This window comes from Hyla sarda, chromosome 2 (genome assembly GCF_029499605.1).
Source record: "Hyla sarda isolate aHylSar1 chromosome 2, aHylSar1.hap1, whole genome shotgun sequence".
Taxonomy (NCBI): domain Eukaryota; kingdom Metazoa; phylum Chordata; class Amphibia; order Anura; family Hylidae; genus Hyla; species Hyla sarda.
Window position 1 is genome coordinate 304827929 of NC_079190.1, and position 19288 is coordinate 304847216.

At 41.8% G+C, this 19288-nt stretch overlaps 1 protein-coding gene and 1 long non-coding RNA gene across 8 annotated transcripts in view; one reads left to right on the forward strand and one right to left on the reverse strand.

Annotated features, from left to right (window-relative positions):
• The window catches only part of LOC130356311 (troponin T, cardiac muscle isoforms-like), a 190942-nt gene that overhangs the window by 65942 nt on the left and 105712 nt on the right, over positions 1 to 19288 (reverse strand). For all 7 annotated transcript variants that reach the window (XM_056557625.1, XM_056557624.1, XM_056557623.1 and 4 more), the window contains one exon: positions 4565 to 4586. In XM_056557625.1, coding sequence (XP_056413600.1) covers positions 4565 to 4586 — 22 coding nt within the window. The remainder of the gene's footprint in view (positions 1 to 4564; positions 4587 to 19288) is intronic.
• Positions 1 to 19288, forward strand: part of LOC130356312 (uncharacterized) — a 57413-nt gene that overhangs the window by 33529 nt on the left and 4596 nt on the right. Inside the window, exon 2 of the long non-coding RNA XR_008888847.1 lies at positions 4313 to 4402. This is a non-coding gene — a long non-coding RNA (uncharacterized LOC130356312). The remainder of the gene's footprint in view (positions 1 to 4312; positions 4403 to 19288) is intronic.

Below are 19288 nucleotides of genomic sequence, written 5' to 3' on the forward strand. Positions count from 1 at the left end.
GGCCCCCGTCCTTGTGTCACCCTGCCCCGTGCCAAGCTTCACCCTCTGCCCTCCCTCCCCATTCCCACTCCTGCTGTACTGCCTGCCCATGAGGAAACCCTCCATTCACTCCCGGTGTCCTCGTCCCAGGTAAAGCAGTTGTCGGACAAAAAAAGGGGGAGACCTAAGGGGCGTCTGATGCCAAATACGGCGTCTCTCTCCCTGCAGCGCCCCGGTCAGTCCCGCTGACCGGGAGCGCTGCACTGACATGGCCGTCGGGGATGCGATTCGCACAGCGGGACGCGCCCGCTCGCGAATCGCATCCCAAGTCACTTACCCGTCCCGGGCCCCTCCTGTCATGTGCTGGCGCGCGCGGCTCCGCTCTCTAGGGCGCGCGCCAGCTCTCTGAGACTTAAAGGGCCAGTGCACCAATGATTGGTGCCTGGCCCAATTAGCTTAATTGGCTTCCACCTGCTCCCTGGCTATATCTGATCACTTCCCCTGCACTCCCTTGCCGGATCTTGTTGCCTTGTGCCAGTGAAAGCGTTTAGTGTTGTCCAAAGCCTGTGTTACCTGAACTCCTAGTATCCATCTTGACTACGAACCTTGCCGCCTGCCTCGACCTTCTGCTACGTCTGACCTTGCCTCTGCCTAGTCCTTCTGTCCCACGCCTTCTCAGCAGTCAGCGAGGTTGAGCCGTTGCTAGTGGATACGACCTGGTTGCTACTGCCGCAGCAAGACCATCCCGCTTTGCGGCGGGCTCTGGTGAACACCAGTAGCCTCTTAGAACCGGTCCACCAGCACGGTCCACGCCAATCCCTCGCTGACACAGAGGATCCACTACCTGTAAGCCGAATCGTGACACTACCTATCTGGTGTGTCACGTGGTACAGGTAATATTTCAGAGAATATTATCTTGGAGATCCTTGCACTAAGCTTGCTGGCTAAGTCCCTGAAATCCTTTCTAAGGACACTGTGCACTATGACTGCCGGATCTTTGCCAGCCCCTCCCAGTAATATGTCCATCCGATCCGCGATGTGCCGAACTTGTGCGCCAGTAAGACAACACCCTATTACACAATCCCGATCTCTGCGATAGATCGCCTTGTCTGTCTCCCTTATAATTGAGGCCCTCACTACCAGCACCTGTCTGCCCTGCACTCCTGATTCCCTCCTTACTGAAGCAGATACCACTCTGGCCATCCCATCTCTGCACTGACATCTTCCCTTCATCTGCCAATGGGGAAAACTTGTTGGGGTGTGCCACATCAGGGCTAGCCTCTCTGGCTCTTATCCCTCTACCATGCCATCTACATGTCACAAATCCACCTACCTCTGTCTTCTGCACCTCCATCCCACTATTCCCCTTCCAATGCACACACTTCGCTCACATACTTTGCTATCTAAGTTGCTTTTAAGCCTTATTCCCAGGCAAAATGCAACAACTTCAGTTCAGTGCGTCTCCTTGAAAAGTATACTAACTATGATTTGTAAAACTGGCGTACAAAAGCAATTTTGCACAAATCTTATCTTTTTGATGGGTTTAACCCCTTAACGACGAAGGACGTAAATGTACGTCCTGGTGAGGTGGTACTAAGCATAACCGCGAGCATCGAAGCGATGCCCGGATCATGCGCGGCAGGTCCCGGCTGCTGATCGCAGCCAGGGACCCGCCCGTAATGGCGGACACCCGCGACCCCGCGGATGTCCGCTATTAACCCCTCAGATGCCGTGATAAATACAGATCACGGCATCTGCAGCATCGCGGTCACTAAAATGGATGATCGGATCGCCCGCAGCGCTGCCGCGGCGATCCTATCATCCAGCACGGCAGACGGAGGTCCCCTCACCTGGCTCCGCTGCCTTCCCGGCGTCTTCTGCTCTGATCTGCCTTCCCGCAGACCAGAGCAGAAGATGACCGATAATGCTGATCAGTGTTGTGTCCTATACATAGCACTGAACAGTATTAGCAATTGAGTGACTGCTATAAATAGTCCCCTATGGGGACTATTAAAGTGTGAAAATATAAAAGAAAGTAAAAATAAAAGAAAGTAAAAAAATTAAGTTAAAATAATCTGAAAAACCCCCTCCCCCAATAAAAACGTAAATAGTCCCATTTTCCCTATTTCCCCCCCAAAAAGTGTTAAAAATATATTTTATATACATATTTGCAATCACTGATATATAGATCAATATTAGCTAGCTCTAAACTACCAAATCAAGAATAACAATAGCTAAATTATAAACCTTTTATTACAAAAAATTCTCTTACAGAATAACGTACACAAATCCCCATATGTGTACGTTATTCTGTAATAGAATTTTTTGTAATAAAAGGGTTATATACATATTTGGCATCACCGCATGCGTAAATATCGGAACTATTCAAATAAAATGTTAATGATACGTACGGTGAACGGCGTGAACGTAAAAATAAAAAAAGTCCAAAATAGATGCTTTTTTATAACATTTTATTCCCATAAAAATTTATAAAAAATGGATTAAAAGTTCTATATAAGCAAATATAGTATCAATAAAAAGTACAGATCACGGCGCAAAAAATGAGCCCTCATACCACCGCTTATAAAGAAAAATGAAAAAGTTATAGGTCTTCAAAATAGGGGGATTTTAAGCGTACTAATTTTGTTAAGAAGTTTGCGATTTTTGTTATCATGGGTATCATTTTAATCGAATTGACCCAAAGAATAAAGAACACATGTCATTTTTACCATAAATTGTACAGCGTGAAAACAAAACCTTCCAAAATTAGCAAAATTGGGTTGTTTTTTTTATTTCCCCACACAAATAGTATTTTTTTGGTTGCGCCATACATTTTATGGTAAAGTGAGTGATGGCATTACAATGGACAACTGGTCGCGCAAAAAACCAAGCCCTCATACGAGTCTGTGGATGAAAATATAAAAGAGTTATGATTTTTTGAAGGCGAGGAGGAAAAAACGAAAACGTTAAAATTAAATTGTCTGCGTCCTTAAGGCCCAAATGGGCTGCGTCCTTAAGGGGTTAAAATCATGCTCCACACTTTGCAGAAAGTGGGTAAGGCTTAGAAGAAAAGGGGCATGGCTTTGTGCAGCTTTGCAAAATTACTTTAATTTATGCAAGCAATTAACTTAACAAGTAGCTAAAATCTATGCCAGCTGATAGCTGGTGTAGATTTCAATCTGTGGTGCATAGACAGCCACAGATGTGACAAATGTATTGAGATGTTAAATTCTTAATAAATTAGCAGTAAGTAATCTTCATCTTATGACTAGCATGCAAAATGCTGGCCTTCAGTAAATCTGCCCCTTTGTGTTTATTGACTACTAGCTGAATACCCGGCGTTGCCTGCTTTTTCCTACTTAATCCTTGTAGAGGAGGAAAAGCTTTTGTCCTCATATCCCATCCTTACATCTAGACCTCATATTCCATCCCCATAATTTGTCCTCATATTGCATCCTCATATCCTGACCTAATATCCTGACCTTATACCCCATCCCCCATATGCCATCCTCATATTTTGTCCTCATATAACAAGTGTGTAGAGATTGAAGCATTCTCTACTTGCTATTGGGGAAAAAAAAAGGGCTAGGACTCCCTGAAACCAGTCAAGCCTGCTTACAAGAGCCCACCAGCCCTATTTTCCATACTGCCAGTAGACACCAACTCACTGATCTATCAACTCCGGGGAAATTTAAACTATGTGCGCTCCTCGTGCATGAAGATCATAAAAGGGACAGTGCATCTCCATATTTTTTTTTTAGTCCGAAGTCAGGGTAACCCAACAATGTCAGACTTCTTTAACAGCATTCCTTATGCAGTGCTGATTCAGCCATTCATAGCTGCACAGTCCTTTCTGTCCTCCTGCCAAGTATCTTGCACTGGAACTACTAAAAGTACAGCAAGAAGAAGTAAACATTAATAAGGCTGCAGTGTTTGCACAAATGCCATGGCTCCTTTAAACAGCTCATCAGAGGGATTTCTGAGAGTCGGACCACTGTTCAACAAATACCGATGACATATCTTGAGGGTAAGCCATCAGTTTTACAAGGCTGATAACCCCTGTAATATGTATGGAACTCTAATTTTGGCATGCCTTCATGCAAGTTATTAAATTCAGAAATATAATACATAATTTTAAAATCCTGGGTGGAAGAAAGCCCACACTTTCCAAACAGACCAGGGTCTATAATAACCTCAAGCCATCATTGGTTGTGTTTGCTTCTCTGCGCTTTGACTGAAATGAAAAATATGTAAAAATCGAAAAGCAGTAAAAAGGATTTTCTTAACGTAAACTAAACTAATTTGGTACTATAACAATCTGGTATACTTTTAGGTTAAGCCATTATATTTTTCATCATTATCATGAGGATTAACCTAAACAGAAGCTACCAAGGGGAAAGATAGAAGATGGAAGTAAGACCTGGTAAGAAATTGTAGTTCCTTTCTTGATGTTAAATGGATACTATGAATTACTGATTTTCTGGAACACATTTCAGAATTATAACTGTCTGACCTAAAGCACTTTTATCACAAATATGGTTTGATTTTGGAGCAAAGATAAAAGAAAGAGGGAAAAAAAACTTACTTGGGTTTGGGCTTTGTCTCCTCTGGGAAAAAAAAAAAAAAGGCAAATAGTTAATAAGGAGTTGTCCAATGTTTGTATCATATAAATCCAAATGTAAAATGCTGTAACATTGTGATTACATGCAAATGTAACAACTAGTTTTTGCCCGCGGCTTCCCTCATGTTAAATTTGGGGTAACATAGATCTACTTTTTACAATCCTATAGTAATGAGGCTGCTCTGGGTAAAGTCTACGGGCATCCAAACAACCCAAATTCTTTCAACTTTAATCGCTGCGTCTAAAGAGTTAATGCCGGACATCTGCAGGAATGGTGATGTCTAGCATTAGCCACGGGTCCTGGCTGCTGATAGCAGCCGAGACCATACGGGTATGATATGGTATGATTTTAGAAAACGTTAAAAGACGTGTTTCTTTATCTCTAATTCTTAGCCTAAAAACAAAGTTTCATGCTTCTAGCTTCAAAAATGAAGGACTTCCATACAAACTTTCAACTCCTATTTTACCCCCTTAAGGGTTGAATTTTGAAAAATACTTTCTCATTCCTTGTCTATGTCTTAAAAACAACACCTGTGAAAAAAATTCAGCTTTCTAGGTACAAGGGTTTAGGCTGGGCATTGATGAGTCAATGAGTCAGGCCTTCTCTTTTTATATACATAGAGTCAGATTTACTCAATACGTTAATAATAAAAGTATTTAAAATGAATCAGCACTTATATGATCCATAAACATATTTGAATTCTTCCAGATTAATTTTATTTTATGTTTGTTAAAGTAAATTTTTTGTCACTTTCAGATCATTATAAGACCCCTTTCCACAGCAGAAACACATTTAGGCTTGGTTTACACACAGTGGCCCTGACTTACTAAGAGTGGAGTGTAGGTTTCTTTATGGGTTTTAATTCCCTACAATTTTTTTCCACTGTATTTACTAAGGTTTCCAAAATTTTCCACTTTTCCTACATTTACCTTTTTTTACACATGCTCTGATCTGTCGGGTTTTCCTGAAATCCACCACATTTTCTGTGGAAACCTTAGTACATATGTTGGGTTTTTGTGAAAATGTGAGGAACAAGCCCCTTTTTCGGGTTTTCGCAGTAAAATGGAGAGTTAGTCGGGTTTTTTTTTTCAATTCTGGTGCAAATTCTGGTGCAGACAGAATTTCTGGCACAATGTGACAGAGTCTGGCGCACAACCTGACAAAACATGTCGGGTTTGCAATAGTAAATCAGGGCCAGCATTTTGTTCAGTATTCTTGTTAGTTTTTTTTTTTAGCTAAAACCAAGTAGGTTAAAAAAACTGAAAAAGGTGCAATTCTTTCCACTATAGTTTTCTCTGTATCGGTTTCACTCCTGGTTTTGACTAACAGTACTGATAAAAATACTGTATGTTAACCCAGCCTTATATTAGGTACATTTGTTAGTATTGTAAATACCGTATATTATTTTTATGTAATAAACATTTGTATTGGTTTAGTTAAAGGGGTATTTTTTTCTATTCAAGGCTGGATTCACATTAGCATTTTTAATTTTTTTTTTTACTCATTACTCATTTGGGAAATGGCACAATTAAAATCAGCTTAAAAACAATACTCAAAAACATGGAAAACTGGATCATGTTCTACATGTCATGAAACACTGCCATAAACTAGTACATCAAAACTCAGATAGACATTTGCACAATCCCACTATTAACGTACAAATTACACACAAAAAATAAAAAAGAGAAAAAAAAAGATAGAATACACACAATCTGTCACATATGGGCAAGGAAGGAGTGCAAAACTGATCTCACCCAATACCTCTATCCCTGCCTACTTGCCTATCCCTCCTAAATAGTGGATCGACAACCACAGTGACAGTCCCTCCATAAATATCTGATGGAAGTCACGGTCAACAAAATAAACTACAAAACAGACAGAGGTTGGGATACTGTATGGAATCACACAAACTAACGGAAATAAACTAAACACACACTCACACAATGGTCAAAGTCCACTAGCCGAGTCTTTACCAGGAGTTGTCAAAAGGTGCCAAGTCAAAAATATAGGAGAATAGTCAGAATGGCAAGCCAGAAAGTCAGAAATACCAGATTATCAGAAATATAATAACACTAGCTACTGGAGTAAGCTCTTTCGCAGGCAAGGTCTGAAGGCATAATGCAGGCTTAAATTGAGAGCTACTCAGGTGAAAAGCCAACGAAGTCAGCTGACCTAGCCCACAAAGTTAGCTTACCTAGCCCACAAACTGAGCGTAACCCAGGAACCAAAACAAACAAAAGAAACTTCAGAGCTAGAAAGACGTAACCCTCTACACCAACATAGTCGCCCCTTTTTAAAGCAGCATTGCGAAAATGCGTTCAAGGTACAGGTGAGAGGTAATCTGTGGAGTGCATGTCCAGGTGTCCGGATTTGTATGTGGATGGTTTTGATATTATTATGCTATAACTGCCAGTATTAAGAAGAGTAGCCATTGTCCCTCCCATTGAGACTTTATACTTTATTTATATGTGTATCTACACAGCTCCACTGGTGATGTTCCATCAGTGTGCACTTTAATACTTCAGTGGCACCTTACACTTACCTGCAGTTACCATGTATACTCCGCAGCTTATTTGTAAAAATATTTAATTACTTGTTGTGTTCTCACCTCTTGCCTCTCATCTACCTGTGTTTCTGTTGTACCTCACCAGTATATGTTTTTTTTTGTGTGTTTTTATATTATTTTTTGTAACAATAAAGATTGATATTTCTTAACATATCTTTGCCATATTGGAGTACATTTTATGGTCAACTATGTTGGTGTAGATATATATATTTGGACCATGCAAGCCAGGCTCTCGGATAGCCAAGCATTGTTTGGATAACCAAAGACTTAACCCTGCAGGTTCTGGCTGAACCAGACATCACACAATCAGTACACAAGGATAAGATCTTGCCTATAAATTTATTCCCCTTGGTTGTCAGGTATCTAACACAAAAATCCCAAAGGACTCCCTGTTCAGTAATTTTAGTCTCAGATCCCTGCCTCTGATGTTTCTTTTTACCTTCTCTACTGATTCTTAAAGAGGACACACCCCCCTCATGATAATGATGGAAATTACTTTTTTATTCTTTCCTCTCCTTTTTCTTTTTTTTACATTTTACAAAGTGATAAATGACAAATTCCATTTAAAAAAAGAAGCCACAGAATTAATAAAAACCCCACTAAGGCTTCTTTCACACTGCCGTTAGTACACGGCAGTGTCACGGCTGTCGGGGAGCCCGGGGAAGTAGCGGGAGAAAAATTACTGCATGTGCCGTCTTTTTCTCCTGCTAGTTCCATTAAAAAAATAACGTCACCCGGCGGCCTCCATAATAGTAATTGGGAATCGCCGGGACCCATTGTTGCCTGTTGCTCCCCATGACGAAAACGGCCGTTAATGTCACAAAAAAAAAAAAAGAAAGACTATGGCGGCCATTCTCGACAGGGAGAAACGCAGTGTGAAAGGAGCCTAATTCCCACCCTGACCAACTTATAGAGAGGGGAGAGAAAAAATTCAAACCAACATACAAACACACACCAGTATAAAAACCTTTTCCACCCCTTTCATATTTTGTTATGTTTACTTATTGCTTTCATACTGTTCAATGCCCTCTGTACCATCCAGTACTCATGACTCCTGATCTTATTTGACAAATTATACCATACAGCAAATTCTGTTTTTTCCTGTTAATCTACTTTAACCCCCTTACTCCATAGTCCGTTGTGACCTTAATGACCAAGGCAAATTTTCAAAATCTGACAGGTGTCCACTTATTTGGTAATAACTTTGGAATGCTTTTACTTATGAAAGCGATTCTGAGATAGTCTTTTCCTGACATATTGTACTTTACATTAGTGGTAAATTTTGATTGTTTTATGTAGAGTTTTTTTGTAAAAAAAAATTCCAAAAGTTTGAAAAAAAAAATGAAAAATTTGCATTTTTCTAGATTTTACATTTTCTGCTTGTACCACAAATAGTCATGCCGCACCAAACTAATGATTAATTCACATCTACAATATGTCTACTTTATGTTTCCATCATTTAATAAACATTCTTTAGCTTTTTTAGAATGTTGAAGGTTTATAAGTTTTTCAGGAACATTTCAAAATCAGATTTTTCAGGGACCAGTTCAGTTTGGAAGTGTAATTAAAGGGCCTGTATGTTAGATACCCCCATAAATCACCCCGTTTTAAAAACTGCACCCCTTAAAAGTAGTCAGAATTACATTAAAGAAGTTTATTAACCCTTAGGTGTTTTACAGAAATGAAAGCAAAGTAGAGGCAGAATTTTAAAATTTAAATTTTAATTTTTTTGCAGATAAATACATTTTTTTCTGTAACTCAGTTGGTGTTGACAGAGAAATGCAACTCAAGATTTATTCCCTGAATCCTGACGCCTTTGTGTGCTATGTGTCTCACACACAGGACTCAGACCTGAAGGCGTGCTGTGTGCACTTTGGGACCTCCTTTTGTTGGCATCATATAAAGTTGTAGAGGCCTTTGCGTGCAAAAATATTTTTGGGAGACAAGTTGATGCTATCATTGGTACCATTCTGGGCTAGGTGGTATAAATCAAAAAATCTATTCTGCAGCAGTTTTTTTATAAAAAATTTTAGGTCGTTCATCATGTGGTATAAATGACATGTTAACTTTACTCTGCAGGTTGATATGATTATGGTGATACCAAATTTATATACTCATTACATTTTAGTACATTTATTTTTATTTTTTCACTGATGGTGTGAGGAATCTTTTTGTGGGACATGTTGGCTTTTTGGGTGGACTATTTTTGGGGTTTGTTTTGGGGTGTATATATATATATATATAATTTATGTTATTATATTTTATATTTCAAAATGTTTTATTTTATTTTTTTCACATATTTGTTTTTTTACTATTATACACATTTCAATGGAGTACATATACTCCATTGAATTAGGCCTATGTATGTCAGTTTTACACAGACAGGCATAGAATAGCAGATCAGTCTCTACCTTAGGTAGAGGCGGATCTGCTTCTGTTGCCGTCACAACAGAGGCCATTGATAGGCTTCTGGTTGCCATGGCAAACATCGGAGCTCTGCTTTCACTTTGCAGAGCGCAGTTCGGTGACAGAGAGAGTTCCTCTCCCTCTGTAACCCTAATAGAGTGACTGCAGCGTCTACATGGTTAACTCAGGATCGGAGTGCAGTGGGCGGGTGGCATTCTTCTTCTTCACTGTGTAAAGTGATGAAGGAGGGGGAAGGAGGAGACCCCCGCCAGATCCCTGCTATTGGTCAATCTGTACTGACGGACCAATAGCAGCGATCGCCGTCTGGGGACCGCTACGATTGATCCCTGGCTGGCTTCAGGGAGACTCGGCTGTGCAGCACAGCTGAGCTCAGTAAACTGTTGCAGCGCCCGGTGGTGCTATGACAGTTTATTTCCATCAGGTACATGCAAGTGGTGATGCGGTGAGTAATCCCTAATCACCATGTACATGTACCTGATTTTGCGGCAACGTGTAAAGTAGGACAGTATCATTTGTTCTATCCAGATTACCTCCTAGGTCAGCCTTTGGCTGTCTGGGTATGCTGGGAGTTGTAGTTTTGCAACAGCTGGAGGCACTCTGGTTGGGAAACACTGTCCTAGTTAAATTTGGACAAAAGGATCAAACTCCCTAGGTAGAAAACCAATATTTTATATCTAAATATATACATATGTATGTATATATATATATATATATATATATATATATATATATATATATATAAATGCTCAAAAAAATGAAGGGAACACTAAGATAACACATCCTAGATCTGAATGAATGAACTAATCGTATGAAATACTTTCGCCTTTACATAGTTGAATGCGCTGACAACAAAATCACACAAAAATTATCAATGGAAATGAAATTTATGAACCCATGGAGGTCTGGATATGGAGTCACACTCAAAGTGGTAAACCACACTACAGGCTGATCCAACTTTGATGTAATGTCCTTAAAACAAGTCAAAATGAGGCTCAGTAGTGTGTGTGTGTGTGGCCTCCATGTGCCCATATGATCTCCCTACAATGCCTGGGCATGCTCCTGATGAGGTGGGGGATGGTCTCCTGAGGGATGTCCTCCCAGACCTGGACTAAAGCATCTGCCAACTCCTGGACAGTCTGTGGTGCAATGTGGCGTTGGTGGGTGGAGCGAGACATGATGTCCCAGTTGTGCTGGGGAATGGGCGGGCCTGTCCATAGCATCAATGCCTTAATCTTGCAGGAACTATTGACACACTCCAGCCACATGAGGTCTAGCATTGTCTTGCATTAGAAGGAGCCGAGGGCCAACCGCACCAGCATATGGTCTCACAAGGGGTCTGAGGATCTCATCTCAGTACCTAATGGCAGGCAGTCTACCTCTGGCAAGCACATGGAGGACTGTGCGGCCCCCCAAAGAAATGCCACCCCACACCATTACTGACCCACCGCCAAACTGGTCATGCTGGAGGATTTTGCCGGCAGCAGAACATTCTCCACGGCGTGTTCAGATTCCTGCTTTCATCTGTGAAGAGCACAAGCTGCCAGTGGCGAATTAGTCAATCTTGGTGTTCTCTGGCAAATGCCAAACGCCCTGCACTGTGTTGGGCTGTAAGCAAAACCCCCACCTGTGGACGTCGGGCCCTCATACCACCCTCATGGAGTCTGTTTCTGACTGTTTGAGCTGACACATGTACATTTGTGGCCTGCTGAACGTAATTTTGCAGGGCTCTGGAAGTGCTCCTCCTTGCACAAAGGCGGAGGTAGAAGTCCTGCTGGTGGGTTGTTGCCCTCCTACGGCCTCCTCCACATCTCCTAATGTACTGGCCTGTCTCCTGGTAGCGCCTCCATGCTCTGGAGACTACGCTGACAGACACAGCAATCTTCTTGCCACAGCCTGCATTGATGTGCCATCCTGGATGAGCTGCTGTACCTGAGCCACTACACAAGTGTTGTAGACTCCATCTCATGCTTCTACTAAGTAAAAGCACCGCCAGCATTCAAAAGTGACCAAAACATCAGCCAGGAAGCACAGGAACTGAGAAGTGGTCTGTGGTCACCACCTGCAGAACTACTCCTTTATTAGGGGGGGGGTCTTGCTAATTGCCTATAATTTCCACCTGTTGTCTGTTCCATTTGCACAGCAGCATGTAAAATTGATTGTCAATCAGTGTTGCTTCCTGAGTGGACAGTATGATTTCACAGAAGTGTGATTGCCTTGGAGTTACATTGTGTTTTTAAAGTGTTCCCTTTATTTTTTTGAGCAATGTATGTATGTATATATATATATATATATATATATATATATATATATATATATATATATATATAAAAGCAGATTTCTCTCCAAAATCTCCCTATTACACAATAGTCCCGTATTATTTACTTCAGATTAGCTGATTCATTGCGCATCTCGGACAGTTAGATTGATCCCTGTATCCCATTTTTTTCACACGAATAGGGGAAAGGTAAAATGTATGCAAAAGGTTAAATTGGGTGATCCTCAGATTTGAATTTACTGAAACTAATTTGATATTTTTAACTATGTAATTCCATTTCTCTTCAGGAATTTCACCAATGCCTTTCTCCCATTTCTTCTGACTACAAATTTTCCTCCCTTTACCAGCCTCCTTCCTTATAATACCATAGGTATATCTATCTACCATTGATTTTTTTTTTACCTATTTGCCGAGTAATGATTTGGTCAAGAGCCCTGTTGGGTACCACCTCAAGTAATGACTGATCTAAAGTATGTGCATCAGCCCATTTTAGTTGTGTATACGAAAAGATGGGAGAGTCTACCAACCCACTCGGCTTCTTAAGTTGTGTGATACTTTTATGTTCGCCTCCCTCATATAGTTGTTGAATTGTATTAACATTCCGTGCCAACCAAAAACCTTCCTGTCCAGTTAAAAATGTTTTCAATCTAAAGTATAACATATTGGTGTAAATGGAAGGCTACTTTTAACCCCACATGTGTTTAATTGTTATCCATGTCTTATTTATCAATTCAGCATACGTGAAACAATTACTCCACTTGTAGGCTTTTTGACCCGTTTCCAAAACTTCTAAAGTATAAGACAATTTTATTTGTGCATTTTTAATACAATATGTAAGGATATGTGACTTCTCCTCGTGCTTTATCAATTCCATTTTTCTAGACAAAAAAAATTATCTAAAATCTTGTAGAGATAATCTCCCATACCCCAAGCTTTATTTACTTTCATTTAGACATATGGATAGCAATAAAGTCTCACTGCTTTGCAGGACTTGTTACATTTACATTTCTAAACAATATCACTAGAGACTATAGCTTTGAGCTTCCTCCACACATACCTTTTGCACAGTGTCTGGACTAAAAAAGTACCACAAAAAATGCCCATCCTCCATTATACAATTATTATGGCATATTATGGCATTTGTTCCCCAACATAGTGTTTTATTTGGCGTTTTATCAGCTGCATTTTTCTCTTTACAAGTTATATGAATTTTTTTTAACTTGTGATTCAAGGATGAAAGGAAAATGTAAGGGAAAATGTCAGAAAAAAATATCCACACACAATTACACATGGGGGGAAATACCATAGCCAGAAAATGTTGCAATTTAACAAAAAAAAATCCAATAAAGGGTAAAAAATAACACAAATATAAATTCCATTAAATTATACCATTTCATATTTCCCTATTGACTACCAGCTAACATCTGGCTGCAGCATTTTTTGTCCAAAACAATCACTATAGTGTTTTGGGGAAAGAGACTGTGTGTAAATGTACCCTCAGGGTGGTCTAAAAAAAAAAAAAAAAACACACCATGGATGAGGCATGGTGTTTTTTCTCCAGATGTTAGCTAGAAGCTATTAGGAAAATATTGTTTCTTGTTTGTGTTGTTTTTTTCTTCTTCCTTAGGGTGCATGCACACCACGTTTTTGTTATAAATTTCCCATATACGGTTTCAAGTTAAAAACCGTATGGAACTGTATAGAAAACTGTATGCATTGACTTAACATTGTAAACTGTATGTCAAACGCATCATCCAGTTTAGTCCGTTTTGCATCTCATACGGTTTTGTCCAGTATTTTACCCGTACCCAAAACTGTAGTCTACCACGTTTCTTGGTCCGGGTGAAAAACTGTATTAAACGGCATACGTTTTTTTTAACATGGGAGTCAATGGGAACCGTACAGAACTGTATGTGCATACGGTTCCATACGGTTTTCACCATACGGTTTTTGACTTTGCACAGTTTTTTTTTCTTGGAATTTCAATCAAACAAGTGAAACTTTATTCAAAATGGAGTGAAAAGTTAAAAACGTATACTTTTTTTCCTTAAAAAACGGATGCAACCTGACATCATTTTTCAAACTGTATACGGTTTTCAACCGTATATGGGTTAAAATTTGTACACACTTTTTGATACAGTTTAGTCAGGTTTTGAGGAATCAGTTTTCATCAAAAACCTGATACAGGAACTGTATTGCAAAAACGTGGTGTGCATGCAAAAGGCATAGGAAAAATGCATATCAACGCAGGCTTGTGCTATCAGGCTGCTAATACATCGAGGCTATGTTCACATTAACAAATATTCCAGCCAGAAATTCTGAGGCTGCCAGCATGGCCGGCAAAGTATTTTATGTGGATTCTGCCATAAGAATGAATGAACAAGATCATTCTTTCAGTGGATGAATTCTGTCATGTGCAGTATGCAGCGGATTCCCATTAACATCAATGGGACTCAGGTGCACCAGAATTGTTGAAGTGTAAATCTGCTCGAAAATTCCATAGTTCGAACCCAGCCTGACATCAGCTAGGAAGCATAGGAACTGAGAAGTGGTCTGTGATCACCACCAGCAGAACCATTCCTTTATTGCGGTCTTGCTAATTGACTATAATTTCCACCTGCTGTCTGTTCCATTTGCACAATAGCATGTGAAATTGATTGTCAATCAGTGCTTCCTGAGTGGACAGTGTGATTTCACGGAAGTGTGATTGATTGTGTTGTTTAAGTGTTCCCTTCCTGTTCTGTAGAGATCATTTGTTTCCCTAGTAATGCCTTTCTTTTCAGGAGCACAATGAATGAAATATGACACAAACAGAGAGATAACACAGGATTCATTACCATTTACAGCAGAGCTCAGCACCCCCCCCCCCCCCCCCATATTGATTGGCCTCTGAAAAGGTCACTTAGAATGGTCAGGGCTGTCTACAATTTATCTGAATGGAACAGGTCCTCTCTAGTTGTCTATCAGAAAATAGAAATGGATATCATGTTTCAGATAAGTAAACATATTTTAGTATCTGGCTAAAATCAGGAAAAAAACTATGCATCACGTTTACTTTAAAGGGGTACTATAGTGCCCCAAAGTTCGAAATAGATTTGTAAATTAGTTCTATTTAAAAATCGTAATCTTACTTCCAGTACTTATCAGCTTATGAAGCAGAGGAAGTTGTATTTCTTTCTGGAGTTCTTTTCTGTCTAACTACAGTCCTCTCCGCTGACACCTCTGTCCATGTCAGGAACTGTCCAGAGTAGGAGAGGTTTGCTATGGGGATTTGCTTGTACTCTGGACAGTTCCTGACATGGACAGTGGTGTAAGCAGAGAGCACTGTGGTCAGACTGAAAAGAATACCAGGAAGAAATACAACTACCTGGGGAGCATACAGCAGCTGATAAGTACTGGAAAGATTAAGATTTTTAAATAGAACTAATTTACAAATCTGTTAAAATTTCTTGCACCAGTTGATTAAAATTTTTTTTCCACCAGAGTACCCCTTTAAGCTTTCACAGGGAAGGGAAGCTTTCTGTGTGGTTGTCCTGCCCACTCTTGTGTCCTGACTTCGAAATCCTAAAATTGACCAGCGTAATGCTGTCAATGAGGTGCTCTGTATCCTTATTAAAGAGACGAAATGCAAGACTGTATGCTTGGTCTCCTCTTCCACAATAAATCTGTAGTCAGTGGTAGTCACTGGGCAGAGGGTAGTGTGTGGTAAGTTGTAGCTAACCTCAGTTGCCTCTCCTTTTTAATAAGGCTGTGTAGAAACATATTACCATCCATAGGCTATAATGGGATGAATATTGGTCACAGATAAAGATAGGGGTGGTCTTCACAAATAAGTGGTCTTCTTGGGAGGTTTCACTGTCGTTTAAAAGGGACACTTTGTATTACTTTGAATTCTATTGCTTGGAGCGGAAACTGACAGCCTGTTCACTGCACTGAACAGAAGTAAAACAATGTGTCACTTACATAAATTGGTCCAGTAGTTTCAAAGTTATGCCCCTCCGTTGCTCTATTGCAGGCATATTGTGGTATATCGAGGAGACAAGCAAGCTCAGAAAGCCAGCTTCCCGTCACCATTGTGCATGAAGCTCTTAAGCAATATTGCAATGGAGGGGCATAACTTTGAAACTACTGGACTGATTATTGTAAGTGACACAACACCTACAAATACAATACTGCAACAGACAAGACATTTTATGAAAATACAAAGCCTTTATTGTTCCATGGCATAATTACAATAGAAAAAAAAAGAGTAGGGTCACACGTAACGAATCTGCAGTGTATTTTACGCTGCGGATCCGCCGGTTATCCAACCCATTTTGTGCCTCCAGCTGTTGCATCCCCCCCTGCCTCGCTCTTCCCCTGGCCTGCTCGCAGCCACAGAAGGCACAAAATGGATTGGGAGGCACAAAATGGATCGGGTCACCGGTGGATCTGCAGCATAAAATACGCTGTAGATCCGTTAGGTGTGACCCTACCCTAAAACAGAGATGAGGGCAACAATAAAATGTATGTCCCCTAAGCTCCATCAGTGGTGAACAGTGATCTAAGTATATAACCTCCCCAAAGAGTATGGTGTAATTTACATATGATAAGAGGACAACATAGAAGTTATCAGCAATGTGATGTCAACTGTACCTAGAGGGCCAACCACTTAGTATAGTGCCATGGTCAAGGCCCCTAGAAGAAACATAAAAGGATAAACAGCTAAAATAGCACAGATGACTTGTCCCTGAATATAAACAACACTGTAGCAAACATGCCCCCATTACATGGAAACCTACACGTTTTTATCACTAGGAATGGTGACATCAACTTCTGATACCTCTGCGTGCATTTTAACAATGACAGGCATCTGCCGACCACCAGGAATACTTTATGCAGCTTTATTTTAGAGTACCGTATGGTGTATACCACACACCCTCATTTTACCAAGGATATTTGGGTAAAAAAAGTTTTTTACCCAAATATCCATGGTAAAATGAGGGTGCGTGTGTGCGCGTGTATACCCCGATACATCCCCAGGAAAGGCAGGAGGGAGAGAGGCCGTCGCTGCCCGCTTCTCTCCCCCTGCCTTTCCTGGGGTCTAGAGCCCTGCTGCCGACCCTTCTCTCCCCCTGGCTATCGGCGCCGCTGCCCGTTCTGTCCCCCTGACTATCGGTACCGGCACCCCATTGCCGGCGCCGATAGCCAGGGGGAGAGAAGCGGCGTCGACAGCCAGGGGGAGAGAAGGGGCAGCGGCACCCATTGCCGGCGCCGCTGCCCCGTTGCCTCCCCCCATCCCCGGTGGCATAATTACCTGGGTCGGGTCCGCGCTGCCCGTTCTGTCCCCCTGACTATCGGTACTGGCGCCGATAGCCAGGGGGAGAGAAGGGGCAGCGGCACCCATTGCCGGTGCCGCTGCCCCGTTGCCTCCCCCCATCCCCGGTGGCATAATTACCTGAGTCGGGTCCGTGCTGCTGCAGGCCTCCGGCGTGCGTCCCCTGCGTCGTTGCTATGCGCTGTACGGCGCGGCGCCGTGCATCGTTGCTATGCACGGCGCCGCGCCGTACAGCGCATAGCAACGACGCAGGGGACGCACGCCGGAGGCCTGCAGCAGCACGGACCCGACTCAGGTAATTATGCCACCGGGGATGGGGGGAGGCAACGGGGCAGCGGCGCCGGCAATGGGTGCCGCTGCCCCTTCTCTCCCCCTGGCTATCGGCGCCAGTACCGATAGTCAGGGGGACAGAACGGGCAGCGGCGCCGATAGCCAGGGGGTGAGAAGGGCCGGCAGCAGGGCTCTAGACCCCAGGGAAGGCAGGGGGAGAGAAGTGGGCAGCGACGGCCTCTTTCCCCCTGCCTTTCCTGGGGCGGTATCGCCGTATAACACGCACATAGACTTTATGCTAAAAATTTTAGCCTAAAAAGTGCGTGTTATACGCCGATAAATACGGTATATAAGCATACAAAATCCACTATTGCAGTGTAAACAAGGTTAGTTGCCATAGGTTACAACATGCCACTGTAACTTTCCGACAGTAACAGCATTAAAACCACTTTAAAAGTACCTGAATAGATTCATAGCAGTGTTAGGCTTCTTTCACACTGCCGTTATGACATGGCAGTGCGACATCCGTCGGGAAACCTGGGGAGAATAGTGGGAGAAAAAATACATCATGTGATGTCTTTTTCTCCCGCTACTTCAATCAAAAGACAACAGTGCCTTACCAACCCCATGATAGTAAATGTTGTCCGCTGTGCCCTGTCCAGATTAGCGGCCTTTAAAGGCACAAAAAAAACCTGAACAATAATAATAGCCTATGCTGCACTATTTAACAGCAACAACAAATTCCCACAATGCTTCAAGTTCAGTAGAGCATTCCCTATGGTTTGGTACTATTTGGGACAAAAAATGATTTGCAACTAAACACCTGTTTTATCAACGGAGGGGGAGGCTAAAAAGAGGCAATTCCATACTTGCCATTAATAACAGACTTTATTTCTTCATTGTTCAGATCATAGCAGGTACAATGGTTGGAGTATCTGCAGGTAAAGTGTGCTGTGTCACACAAAACGGCATTCATCCCACCGAGGGGCCCCTGCTTTTCTGTTGTACCTGCTATGATCTGAACAATAAAGAAGTCTGTTATTGATGGTGAGTGCGGCATTGCCTCTTTTCATCCTTCTCCTCCGTTGATATATCATCTACTTACCTATATGCTATGCACCACCACTTGGCTCAATAAGGACAATGTTCACTTTGCTTCCAGCCAAAGCCTTAAAAGGGACAGTATCTATGCTGAGGTGCCTGACATCTTTACTTCTACATGTTGTCTTTTAAAAACCTGTTTTACCCTATGAGATTCACAGGTCTCAATTTTCCAGTTTATATCAAGATAATTAAAGTCCTCTTTAATAACCATCTCATTGTGGTTTTCTGACTTCTGTATATGCCTTAATAATATGTTTTCTGATGCACGTATGATATTTGGTGGCTTATAGCAAACCCTGATTAGTATTTTATTATCATTTCCCTCACATATATCTTGGCCTTCAGACTGGACTACACCCTGACGTCCTGGAAATCATTCAGCAGGCACCTCGTTGATGCAGGGGGACTGTTACCAGAGATCACATGGGGACTGGCGGCAGGAAGGAGGCACAAGCAATTGGTGGCAGCAGTGGTGGCGTCAGAGGCAGCAGTGAAGATCTCTGTAAAGTGATCTTCACTGCTGCTTCTAGGAGTTTCAAAACTACAACTCCCAGCATGCCGAGAGAGCCTTTGGCTGTCTGGGCATGCTGGCAGATGTAGTTTTGCAACATCTGGAGGGCCCACAGTTTGGAGACCACTGTGCAGTAGTCTCCAAACTGTGCTCTTCCAGATGTTGCAAAACTACAACTCTCAGCATGCCCAGACAGTCCAGGCATTCAGATGTTCAG